Source organism: Sinohyriopsis cumingii, chromosome 12 (assembly GCF_028554795.1).
Source record: "Sinohyriopsis cumingii isolate HCF-2022 chromosome 12, ASM2855479v2, whole genome shotgun sequence".
In the NCBI taxonomy this organism is placed as follows: domain Eukaryota; kingdom Metazoa; phylum Mollusca; class Bivalvia; order Unionida; family Unionidae; genus Sinohyriopsis; species Sinohyriopsis cumingii.
This window is the reverse complement of record NC_142972.1, coordinates 6,034,422-6,048,794: the sequence shown is the minus strand read 5'-3', so window position 1 is coordinate 6,048,794 and position 14,373 is coordinate 6,034,422. Positions and strand designations below refer to the sequence as shown.

General features: G+C 36.0%; 1 protein-coding gene across 1 annotated transcript in view; it reads right to left on the bottom strand.

Moving 5' to 3' along the window:
- LOC149785949 (uncharacterized) overlaps positions 1-14,373 on the bottom strand; it is a 213,286-nt gene that overhangs the window by 61,705 nt on the left and 137,208 nt on the right. The window contains exon 6 of the mRNA XM_089976201.1: positions 9,505-12,615. Coding sequence (XP_089832327.1) covers positions 9,505-12,615 — 3,111 coding nt within the window. The remainder of the gene's footprint in view (positions 1-9,504; positions 12,616-14,373) is intronic.

Below are 14,373 nucleotides of genomic sequence, written 5' to 3'. Positions count from 1 at the left end.
TCTATTAATGAGGTATGATTTTGCTACATTGTCTACTAATGAGGTTTGATTTTGTTGCATCGTCTATTAATGAGGCATAATTTATCTTCTCTGCAGACTATTAGTAAGATTGCTTTAAAAGATTGGCATAAGTCAGCTGACTTAATAAAAGGTGGTATGGAATTCCAGTTTGGCTCCAAAAAAAGCAAAACTCTTCTTATAAAACTCTGAACTTAATTTAGGTAAATACAACCTGTTGTTTGAGATGGATCTTAGTTTTCACACATATGTATATTTTTAACCAATTTAAAGTTACATTTCAGATAATCTGGAGCCAAACCATGGAACTAGTAGTCCTCATTAATGTTTTGTTAACTGGGTCATGATATTTTGGGGAAGACCTCCAATGGGAATAAGCTCTGTAATTTGCACCTGTGATCTCCTATTTTACTTAATTAAAGCAATACATCAAAAAGGTCATTAGGGATTCATCAATTAAATGCACAACAAAACAATTATCCTTGTTCTTTATTTCATAAGCAATTATAAAAAAGGAACAAGAAAATGAATGACCACAAATAGGTCATGTTTATTGTAGAAGTTTAGCATAATAAAGTCACACTGATATAGCTTCTTGCTTGTGATATTTAGCTATCCAAGGTCTACAAACAATTATCACCCTGAAGGAGCCCCTCATTGTCTGTATAATGCACACCCTGAAGGAGCCCCTCACTGTCTGTGTAATGCACACCCTGAAGGAGCCCCTCACTGTCTGTATAATGCACACCCTGAAAGAGCCCCTCACTCTCTTTGTATAATGAGTAATCATATTTCTTCCCAATATAAAAATACTTTTTAGCTTTAAATACCTTGAAAATAAAAAATTTGATCCTAAAGCCATTTTAGTTTTCATTTCTTATTTAAACAGAAATAACACATGAGTGTGTCGGTTGGGTAGATTTTAATTACCACCAATTACTGAGCAATGGAATCAGAGATTACTAACATAGCAGTTCTCTTGGACAAAACACATAAAGTCATGGCTCTAACATAAGTGTCTGACATTTCTGACAGTTTTACTTTCCAGCACAGCAAAACAAGTAAATTATTTAGTGCTAAGGCAAAAAAGTAAATTGCTTTCCCCAAAGACATACAACAGAAATATGTTCTGAAAGAGGGATACATCTAATACAACTACAAGAATGATAAGCAATTTTGCCCTTTAAATATACCCATATCCCTCACTTATCCCAACCCTACCCCATGATGGATATAAATCAAAACACAATAAACATGCAGAACTATTCTATAAATAATACAGTACAAGTACAATGATTTACTAACATGCACACCATCCAATGACGACTAGTACACTATATACCAAGTTTCAAAGCAATAAAGTAAAAACTATAAGAGTATTACATTCAAAAAATTTTGGCATACAATGCATGATGATATTAAATAAAAAGAGAAATAGCTCCTTTTATCACAAATATTTGTCAATATGTGCATCTTTAGATAATGACAATAATATCTGCCAAGTTTTACAGTGATCCATACAGAACTGCAAAAGAAAATGAGGGACTATTTGTGTTAATGAGATGCCATACAATGTGTTAAGCTACAAGACAAAATTAACAGAAACAAAACTTGCAAAGTGATTTGTTAATAAGCCTATTCAGATGATTACCTAGTTTCATGGTATTCCATTACAACTGCAGGACTAGTCATGCTAGGTTGTTATACAATGTATTAATCTCTGGGACAAAGGGCAATAACTTTAACAAACTTCTAAGACCAAAGGGCAATAACTTTAACAAACTTTTAAGACCAAAGGGCAATAACTTTAACAAACTTTTAAGACCAAAGTTATTTATTGGCATGTGCATCATAGATGACAATCAGAATATTTACCAGTTTCAGGGCAATCTATCAAAACCTGCATGACCTAGCTGTTGCACTAACAAGACCGACTCACATACTGCTACAGGTCAAAAAGGGCATTAACTCTAACGCAGTGGGAGTAAAGCTGTCTCTTGACATACACATCTTCAGATGAATACAATAATCTTGACCAAGTTTCATGGCAAGTTAATGAGTTCTGGACAGAAGGAGGGGTGACAGCTGACAGCACAGAGACAAGGGTGACTGTATACCCTTGACTCTACAGACACAAGGGTGACTGTATACCCCAGACTCTACAGAGACCGGGGTGAGTGTATACCCCAGACTCTACAGAGACAGGGGTGACTGTATACCCCAGACTCTACAGAGACAGGGGTAGATAGTTTATAGGTGTGGATATGAAATATAGGCATGCAATGTCTGTTTTTCATTCCTTACTCCACACATCAAGACAGAAATATGGCGTGCCTTTCTTACTTCATATGTAGCACAATATTGTAGATGCTAATTTCATTACTAGGGTGATTTTTTCTTTCTTTCTCTTTTCATGTTTGCTTTTGGAAATCAAATGAAGTAATTTAGTACAGCACACAAATTTTCTTTATGCAACAATTTTATGTAAAACAAAAATATGAATTGTCTAAATGTAAGGCATATAGGAGATGTAATGGGCTCCATGTCTAAATGTAAGGCATATAGCACACGTAATGGGCTCCATGTCTAAATGTATGGCATATAGGACATGTAATGGGCTCTATGTCTAAATGTAAGGCATATAGCACATGTAATGGGCTCTATGTCTAAATGTAAGGCATATAGGACATGTAATGGGCTCCATGTCTAAATGTAAGGCATATAGGACATGTAATGGGCTCCATGTCTAAATGTAAGGCATATAGCACATGTAATGGGCTCCACGTCTAAATGTAAGGCATATAGCACATGTAATGGGCTCCACATCTAAATGTAAGGCATATAGCACATGTAATGGGCTCCACGTCTAAATGTAAGGAATATAGCACATGTAATGGGCTCCACGTCTAAATGTAAGGCATATAGCACATGTAATGGGCTCCATGTCTAAATGTAAGGCATATAGCACATGTAATGGACTCTATGTCTAAATGTAAGGCATATAGCACATGTAATGGGCTCCACGTCTAAATGTAAGACATATAGCATATGCAAGGGGCTCCATGTCTAAATGTAAGGCATATAGCACATGTAAGGGGCTCCATGTCTAAATGTAAGGCATATAGCACATTTAAGGGGCTCCATGTCTAAATGTAAGGCATATAGCATATGTAAGAGGCTCCATGTCTAAATGTAAGGCATATTGCACATGTAAGGGGCTCCATGTCTAAATGAAAGGCATATAGCACATGTAATGGGCTCCATGTCTAAATGTAAGGCATATAGCATATGTAAGAGGCTCCATGTCTAAATGAAAGGCATACAGCACATGTAATGGGCTCCATGTCAATTGTGACTCATCATACCTTGCTCGATGTTCCAGACCTGAATTTAATCAACAATTACATGGTTTGCCTCCATGAAGCTTTTACTAGTCTACAGCAGTAAACATTAATTTTCATGCTAAAATTGAATTTGAGACATTTTTTATCTTGACAACTAAATGCAGTTGATTCCTTATCTAAATAATGCTTTGTGTAGCAACTTTTAATCTGCTTCATACTGGCATTATTAGTCACATGCTATTAGATCAGACATTATACATACACAAACACACATTATATACCATAACAGGGGCAAAAAATACCCCCCCAATGAAAATCAAACATAAAAAGAACATTTTTTTCAATAATATCAAAGTAGAATTATTATAATGAATTGATAAATCAGTGATCTGTTTAATGTTTCTTTTTTTAAAATAAAAGAAACTCGCCTCAGAAGCTGCTATTATTGTCCATCAAAGAAGCCTCACTTTTACTTTGAGTTACTCAAGACATATTTTTAGCTAGAGTTACCTTGGAGCCAGTATGAGAGCATACTGTATTTCATGCATCAGTAATTACCTTGATTAGCCACTACAGCTGAAGCCTCACATAAAAAGCGGTAGCATGTAATCCACTCATTACACACTCATTCACAGGTACAGTTAAACTGTTGAGGGTAACCTACTACATACTATAAATATATATGAAATCCTGAAATCCTTCTATCTGCCAGTCATGTCATTATGTCAACTTGTCACTGATTTAATTGTTCATTAAACTATTAAACACCCCCCCCCCCACAAAGTAAAATGCAATGGTCACTACATCTAGTTTACCAACTGATTCTTTGTTTGACCAGTAAAGATGTTGCTAAGTAACTTAATCTAAAGCTGACACAATATGGGTCTAGCTTGTTTCCTTGTTGGACAATCAACAGAGGTGTCACCAGCTTGGCTTGTTTCCTTGTTGGACAATCAACAGAGGTGTCACCAGCTTGGCTTGTTTCCTTGTTGGACAATCAACAGAGGTGTCACAGCTAGGCTTGTTTCCATGTTGGACAATCAACAGAGGTGTCACCAGCTAGGCTTGTTTCCTTGTTGGACAATCAACAGAGGTGTCACCAGCTAGGCTTGTTTCCTTGCTGGACAATCAACAGAGGTGTCACCAGCTTTGCTTGTTTGGTATTTATGGTTAAATATGGGCAATCAGGACCCACTTTTGCAATAAATGATTAATGTTTATCAGTGTGTATCCATCACCAAGTTTTATAACATATATACATCCTCTCACCATGTCTCATGATTCCACACATTAAAGTATGGATACATCCCACCACCAAGTCTCATGATTCCACATATTATAGTATGAATACATCCCACCACCAAGTCTCATGATTCCACATATTATAGTATGAATACATCCCACCACCAAGTCTCATGATTCCACATATTATAGTATGTATACATCCCACCACCAAGTCTCATGATTCCATGTATTGTAGCATGTATACATTCCCCCACCAAGTCTCATGACTCCATGTATTGTAGTTTGTATACATCCCACCACCAAGTCTCATGACTCCACATATTGTAGTTTGTATATACCCCCTCACCAAGATTAATGATTCCACATATTACAGTTTGTTTATAGCATGCAAAAAGCTTATGTGATAAGGAGATAAACTCCAAAACTCAATCAAAGCCACTAAAATGTTAAGTGTAGGTCACAGCAACCTATATTTTGTAAGAACGTGGAACAAGAAAAGTTGCCTAAAATCATTTAATTTTGATTATTCTATCATGAACACAACCTGAAACTAAACTTACAGCAGTGATTCTTATTTGTATTTTTTAACTTTAATGGCGGTCTGTAAATAGTTTGGGGTAGGGCATTTTTTTTCCAGTTCAATTTTCACTTTATACAGGTGTTCACCAAACAAATTTCATATTAAATAAGAACCATATTAACATTGTGGAAGCCTGTCAAAGTGACTTAAATGATCTGAATGCAGAACTAAGTGTAACAGATGGATGTATGGCTGTTACGTACAAGGGTAATGCTATATGATGTAGGGATGTTATGAACAGGGTAATGCTATATGATGAAGGGGTGTTATGTACAAGGGTAATGCTATATGATGTAGGGATATTATGTACAAGGGTAATGCTATATGATGTAGGGATACTATGTACAAGGGTAATGCTATATGAAGTAGGGGATACTATGTACAAGGGTAATGCTATATGATGTAGGGATGTTATGTACAAGGGTAATGCTATATGATGTAGGGATATTATGTACAAGGGTAATGCTATATGATGATGTATGCATGTTATGTACAAAGGTAATGCTATATGAGGTAGGGATGTTATGTACAAGGGTAATGTTATATGAAGTAGGGGTGTTATGTACAAGGGTAATGCTATATGAGGTAGGTAATGTACAAGGGTAATGCTATATGAAGTAGGGGTGTTATGTACAAGGGTAATACTATATGATGTAAGGGTGTTATGTACAAGGGTAATACTATATGATGTAGGGATGTTATGTACAAGGGTAATTCTGATGTATGGATGTTATGTACCTGGGTAACGCTATATGATGAAGGGGTGTTATGTACAAGGGTAATGCTATATGATGTAGGGATATTATGTACAAGGGTAATGCTATATGAAGTAGGGGTGTTATGTACAAGGGTAATGCTATATGAGGTAGGTAATGTACAAGGGTAATGCTATATGAAGTAGGGGTGTTATGTACAAGGGTAATGCTATATGATGATGTATGGATGTTATGTACAAAGGTAATGCTATATGAAGTAGGGGTGTTATGTACAAGGGTAATGCTATATGATGATGTATGGATGTTATGTACAAAGGTAATGCTATATGAGGTAGGGATGTTATGTACAAGGGTAATGCTATATGATGTAGGGATATTATGTACAAGGGTAATGCTATATGAAGTAGGGGTGTTATGTACAAGGGTAATGCTATATGAGGTAGGTAATGTACAAGGGTAATGCTATATGATGTAGGGATATTATGTACAAGGGTAATGCTATATGAAGTAGGGGTGTTATGTATAAGGGTAATGCTATATGATGATGTATGGATGTTATGTACAAAAGTAATGCTATATAAGGTAGGGATATTATGTACAAGGGTAATGCTATATGAAGTAAGGGTGTTATGTATAAGGGTAATGCTATATGATGATGTATGGATGTTATGTACAAAGGTAATGCTATATGAGGTAGGGATGTTATGTACAAGGGTAATGCTATATGATGTAGGGATATTATGTACAAGGGTAATGCTATATGAAGTAGGGGTGTTATGTACAAGGGTAATGCTATATGAGGTAGGTAATGTACAAGGGTAATGCTATATGATGTAGGGATATTATGTACAAGGGTAATGCTATATGATGTAGGGATATTATGTACAAGGGTAATGCTATATGAAGTAAGGGTGTTATGTATAAGGGTAATGCTATATGATGATGTATGGATGTTATGTACAAAGGTAATGCTATATGAGGTAGGGATGTTATGTACAAGGGTAATGCTATATGATGTAGGGATGTTATGTACAAGGGTAATGCTATATGATGTAGGGATATTATGTACAAAGGTAATGCTATATGAAGTAGGGGTGTTATGTACAAGGGTAATGCTATATGATGATGTATGGATGTTATGTACAAAGGTAATGCTATATGAGGTAGGGATGTTATGTACAAGGGTAATGCTATATGATGTAGGGATGTTATGTACAAGGGTAATGCTATATGAAGTATGGGTGTTATGTACAAGGGTAATGCTATATGATGTAGGGATGTTATGTACAAGGGTAATGCTACATTAGGTAGGGATGTTATGTACAAAGGTAATGATATATGAAGTAGGGGTGTTATGTACAAGGGTAATACTATATGATGTAGGGATGTTATGTACAAGGGTAATGCTATATGATGTAGGGATGTTATGTACAAGGGTAATGCTACATTAGGTAGGGATACTATGTACAAGGGTAATGCTATATGAAGTAGGGGTGTTATGTACAAGGGTAATGCTATATGAGGTAGGGATGTAATGTACAAGGGTAATGCTATATGATGTAGGGATGTTATGTACAAAGGGTAATGCTATATGAAGTAGGGGTGTTATGTACAAGGGTAATGCTATATGATGATGTATGGATGTTATGTACAAAAGTAATGCTATATGAGGTAGGGATGTAATGTACAAGGGTAATGCTATATGATGTAGGGATGTAATGTACAAAGGTAATGCTATATGAGGTAGGGGTGTTATGTACAAGGGTAATGCTATATGAGGTAGGGATGTAATGTACAAGGGTAATGCTATATGAAGTAGGGGTGTTATGCACAAAGGTAATGCTATATGAGGTATGGATGTTATGTACAAGGGTAATGCTACATGATGTAGGGATGTTATGTACCAGGGTAATGCTATATGATGTAAGGGTGTTATGTACAAGGGTAATACTATATGATGTAAGGGTGTTATGTACAAGGGTAATACTATATGATGTAGGGATGTTATGTACAAGGGTAATTCTGATGTATGGATGTTATGTACCTGGGTAACGCTATATGATGAAGGGGTGTTATGTACAAGGGTAATGCTATATGATGTAGGGATATTATGTACAAGGGTAATGCTATATGAAGTAGGGGTGTTATGTACAAGGATAATGCTATATGATGATGTATGGATGTTATGTACAAAGGTAATGCTATATGAGGTAGGGATGTTATGTACAAGGGTAATGCTATATGAGGTATGGATGTTATGTACAAAGGTAATGCTATATGAGGTAGGGATGTTATGTACAAAGGTAATGCTATATGATGTAGGGATGTTATGTACAAGGGTAATGCTACATGAGGTAGGGATGTTATGTACAAGGGTATTGCTATATGATGTAGGGGTGTTATGTGATGTATGAATGTTATGTACAAAGATAATGCTATATACTCCTAGCTGTGTCAAGGTCGGCATACACAATACTTCAATAACTCTTGAAGAAACAAAACAAATTGTTTTAATTAATCTAGTCTTTATATCCTGTATAAAAACAAAGTATGGAGTGACGTGCATTGCCATACTGTTGCATCTTAATAGACATATTAAGACAGGATGATATGTAGCAACAAAATTACTGAGTCGTACATATGTACTAAAATAGCATCCAATGAGTACTGGCAAATGTCCAATAAATGTCATGTGTGCTCAACAGCAGCCAGTGAGTGCTTAGAATTTTTTATATGCATGTGCTAAACAGCAGCCAATGAGAGCTTAGAAATAAATGTTATACATGTGCTAAACAGCAGCCAATGAGTGCTTAGAAATAAATGTTATACATGTGCTAAACAGCAGCCAATGAGTGCTTAGAAATAAATGTTATATAAGTGCTAAACTGCAGCCAATGAGTGCTTAGAAATAAATTTTATACATGTGCTAAACAGCAGTTAAAGAGCGCTTAGAAATAAATGTTATATGTGTGCTAAACAGCGGCAAATGAGAGCTTAGAAATGTCCAATAAACATGTGTACTAAACAGCAACCATATGAATGCTTTGAAATAAATGTTATTTATACATGTGCTAAACAGTGGCCAATGAGAGCTTAGAAATGTCCAATAAACATACATGTACTAAACAGCAGTCAATGAGTACTCAGGAATGTTCAAATAAATGTAATTTGTGTGCTAAACAGCAGTTAATGAGTGCTTAAAAATGTCCAATAAGTTAACAATTTAGTGGATGTCATACAGATACATAACAAGTCACACAACAGGTACCTAATAAAGTGTTACATGAATTATCAAGGTTAACCATGTAAGATATTAGAAACATATATAAGAAGTATCAAGGTAAGTCATGCGAGGCATTAGAAATGTATTTTTTAGTGTTTACTGGAAGTGAATCAGTATCAAGTGCAAGTGAACAATGTGTCTGATAAGTGAAAAGACGAGTGATGATATTAGTATTGAAAAAGATTTTAATGCTACGCATGAAATATCAACTCACAATGTAATAAGCAATCACTAGCTGCATAAAAAGCTTGAAAAAAGCAAGCATTTCCACACCATGTGCCTTTATATGCCCCAGATTTAAACACCAAAGTTTCTAACCTGTCTCCACAATGTCCACATCAATCATGGGAATCATGAAACAAGCTTTGCTGTATTCTTGAAAACTGAACAATCCATCTTTACCATCCTGAAGCTCAGCTGAGTTTTGAGGAGGGTGGAATGTTGAATCTGTTTTATTGACAATGTTTTCCTTTTTGCCTATCTTACCAACAAACTCTTCACTACAATTATCTGGACCTGATGACAGTGTCAAAACTTCTTCTGCTTTCATACCACTGACATGCATATCATCCCAATTTTCTCCTCTTTTTTGTGTTTCTACTTTCTCTAAAGTCTGCGGGTCCTTAAGGATTAGCCTGATTTCTGCATCAGCATCACTCTCTGGCACATGCTGACTCTGATAATATGCATCCTGTTGTGGAGCCTGATGTTGACTTGGATAATCTGCATCCTGTTGTGGAGCCTGATGTTGACTCAGATAATCTGCATCCTGTTGTGGAGCCCGATGTTGACTCAGATAATCTGCATCCTGTTGTGGAGCCCGATGCTGACTCTGATAATCTGCATCCTGTTGTGGAGCCTGATGGTGACTCAGATAATCTGCATCCTGTTGTGAAGCCCAATGCTGACTCTGATAATCTGCATCCTGTTGTGGAGCCTGATGTTGACTCAGATAATCTGCATCCTGTTGTGAGGCCACATGCTGACTAGCAGATGATGGTGTCATGTGATCAACATCAGAAAATTCCTCTGGAGGTTGGATTACATAATCTATGCAAAATGGCTCCTCTGTTACAAACATTTGTTCTGAAATGAAGGCTGAACCAATAGCATGACCTTCTAAAGGTAAATAATCACCACTTCTTTCTGGTATGTTTTTAGATGATTTTTCAGTCCTGTCACATTCTTCCAGATTCCGGTCCACAGTGCTTTCTTCTATTACAGTCCTTTTTTGAGGCAACATATTCATTGGCACCTCCAACTCATAGGTACAAGTTTTCTTTGCTCTAACAACCTGTTCCTCTTGTTCATCTACTTCGTCCTCATGTGGTGCAACTATGGTGTCTTGATCTATTGAAATTTGATTTTCTAATCTTTCACTGGTGTTTTGATCTATTGAAATTTGATCTTCTAGTCTTTCACTGGTGTTTTGATCTACTGAAATCTGATGTTCTAGTCTTTCACTACTTTGATCTGTAGGTCTCCTATGATAGTATAAATTCTCAGAAAATTGATGGCCTTCAATTTTTAAATCAGAGAATAAATTAGAACTGTTATCACATTCTGAATAAGGATGCATGTCATGTGTTTGCTTTTCTTCTTGGACCTGTCTTGCTTTCAACTGTAAAGTGATTTCTTTACATTCTCTGGCGACTTCATCTGGATGTTCAGCTCTCACTTGTGACAATGACATTTCATCACTGAAAACATCCTTTTTATCATGCACCTCTCTTTCCTCTTTAATTTCAGTTACTTCTGTTGGATGTTGGAGAGTATCCATCTTGTCTGACACTGACTTTGTAGCATCCTCGCTCGTACAAGTGTCCTCATTTAAAACGCTAGGTTCTACAAAGCATCTTGTTGAAAATTCTTTGCCTGCAAATACAGTCAGCTCATGTGGATGTTGAGAAACTCCAGATAAATAAACCTGCTCCTTTTCGGTTGCCTCATCCTTGATGGCTTTTTTCATCTGAGAGAAATCTGTACTTGTAATATCAGTGTCACTGGTGCTGGATTTCTTTGGCTTTGGGAGTTGTTTTTGCTGTTGTGGAGATTCTTGGTGGCTGTCCCTATAATATGCCAGAATTTCTTCCAAATCTCCATCATCACTATCTCCAACTGCTGACATGTTTCTGTTCACTGTTAAAATGTCATCCAGACTGATATCTGGAATATTGCTCAGGTCTAATGAAATAAATGATTCTTCATTTGAGACCTCTTGGTTGATCTTCACTGAATGGTCAGCTAACACAAATGATGAATCTCTAATTTCTGGAATGTCTAAAAAGTGACTTTGTTGCTTCTTGCAGACAAAAGCAGATTTATTGTTGGGTTTCAAGGCACCTTCATTAGCTGAATATGCATTACATGAGAATTGTTCTTCCATTTTCTCACCATCCTCCATACTCTTCTCTGCCTCTTCATCTTTTTCATCTATAATACTCAGCACATCACTATCCTCTGATGAAGATCTTGTTAAGTAACCTCCTTTGAAACTTTTCATAATTTTCTCCTCTTGGTTGAACAATCTGTCAAATTCTTCCTTGCTTGCATCAGCTCCTTGGACATACCACAAACTAGAACAATCTGAAATTACTTTTTCTTTAATTCCAATATAGTCAATCTCCCCTGGCACTTCACCTCTTTTTGGACCTTTATCAAGTTTGAGAATCTGAGGCATTTCATCAATCTGAGCCGATTTTAATTCTTCAGTCCCCTGTATTACATAATCATCATTTTCTGGTTCTTCAACTGCTGGATCTTCCAAGGCATCATCTGAATCAAAGTATGTAATTGTGTAAACTCCTGTATTTGCTTCCAGAGATGAAGATGGAATAGGGGACATTGGAGAAAGATTGAAACTGCCAACTGAGTCTGCTTCTGATACACTTCTCTCTGACAGAGAACGGTTTCCAATTGGTATGGTGGCATCCAATAAGGTCATCCCTTTTGACCCCTTTTGTTTTGCAATTTCTTTGTAATCCTTACTGGAAACATCTGTATGTTTGATAACATGAGAGTGAATAGAAGACTGTACACCAGACAAGGTGTCACATGACCCATGGACACTATGTGAAGCAATATTTGAAAGATGGGAAGCTGTAAACTGATTTGGATGAGCATTAGAATATGTGCTTCGATCCACATTCGGAGATGGATCCGTACCAACTGCAGTGGATGTGATATTCGGTAACTGTGACAACTGTGAAATTCTGATCTCAGAATCCTGAGCAATTTTTGTGTCTACATCAACAGCCTTGATGGAAAGGTCATAGGAAACTTTCCCAGCAGTTTCTGACCTAAGATCAGTAAAAGGGTCCCGACACCCAGTTTCTTTACTTCCCTCTTCAAACTGTTCCGAAACCCTTTGTAATCCAGAATGAGACCTGGGCCCTTCTACTTCAACAGTGAATCCCTCAGGCCTAGAAGCTACAGGAGAAAACAAAAGAAAACCACTCAAAAGCAAAAGAAAAGAGAAACTATTACAACGTAATATATGACAAATTATGCATGCACTTAACAAGAACATACATTACCCAATGTATGTGATGCGAAGTAAGGATGACTATTTATTGATTTTGCAAGGACTTTACAGGCAATTATTTTACTGTTTAGTGTAACATGCAACTGGTCAGAGTGATGAATTCAAATTTTATTCCAATTTTTCCTGCCATAAAATATAGCACTTTTTTGGACAAGAATTGAGAACACACTGCAGCATTTGTTCTCCCAAGCAAAATAAAATTACTGACACCATTGCCTTGCCTCTATGTTGCTTCTGATAAAAATCTAAAAATAAATATTTTACCATACCACATAAGTATCTTTTTTATATAAAAACTTCTTGTTTGTATGCTTATAACTAACATTTCTCCAGTGATACTTATAATAGTACATTATTGCTGTTCAAGTATTTTTAGTACATCATTAGTGTTAAAGTTTTGTGTTCCAGTTCCTGTGATGACTACAACAGAACATCATTAATGTTAAAGTCCTGTGTTCAAGTTCCTGTGATGACTACAACAGAACATCATTAATGTTAAAGTCCTGTGTTCAAGTTCCTGTGATGACTACAACAGAACATCATTAATGTTAAGGTTTTGTGTTCAAGTTCCTGTGATGACTACAACAGAACATCATTAATGTTACAGTTTTGTGTTCACGTTGCTGTGATGACTACAACATAACATCATTAATGTTAAAGTTTTGTGTTCAAGTTCCTGTGATGACTACAACAGAACATTAATGATAAAGTTCTATGTTCAAGTTGTTGTGATGACTTCAACAGAACATCATTAATGTTAAAGTTCTGTTCAAGTTCCTGTGATGACTACAACAGAACATCATCAATGTTAAAGTTCTGTTCAAGTTCCTGTGATGTCTACAATAGAACATCATTAATGTTAAAGTTGTGTTCAAGTTCCTGTGATGACTACAACAGAACATCATTAATGTTAAAGTTCTGTGTTCAAGTTCCTGTGATGACTACAACAGAACATCATTAATGTTAAAGTTCTGTGTTCAAGTTCCTGTGATGACTACAATAGAACATCATTAATGTTAAAGTTTTGTGTTCAAGTTCCTGTGATGACTACAACAGAACATCATCAATGTTAAAGTTGTGCTCAAGTTCCTGTGATGACTACAATAGAACATCATTAATGTTAAAGTTTTGTGTTCAAGTTCCTGTGATGACTACAACATAACATCATTAATGTTAAAGTTTTGTGTACAAGTTCCTGTGATGTCTACAACAGAACATCATTAATGTTAAAGTTTTGTGTTCAAGTTCCTGTGATGACTACAATAGAACATCATTAATGTTAAAGTTTTGTGTTCAAGTTCCTGTGATGTCTACAACAGAACATCATTAATGTTAAAGTTTTGTGTTCAAGTTCCTGTGATGACTACAACAGAACATCATCAATGTCAAAGTTGTGCTCAAGTTCCTGTGATGACTACAATAGAACATCATTAATGTTAAAGTTTTGTGTTCAAGTTCCTGTGATGACTACAACATAACATCATTAATGTCAAAGTTTTGTGTACAAGTTCCTGTGATGTCTACAACAGAACATCATTAATATCAAAGTTCTGTGTTCAAGTTCCTGTGATGACTACAACAGAACATCATTAATGTCAAAGTTCTGTGTTCAAGTTCCTGTGATGTCTACAATAGAACATCAT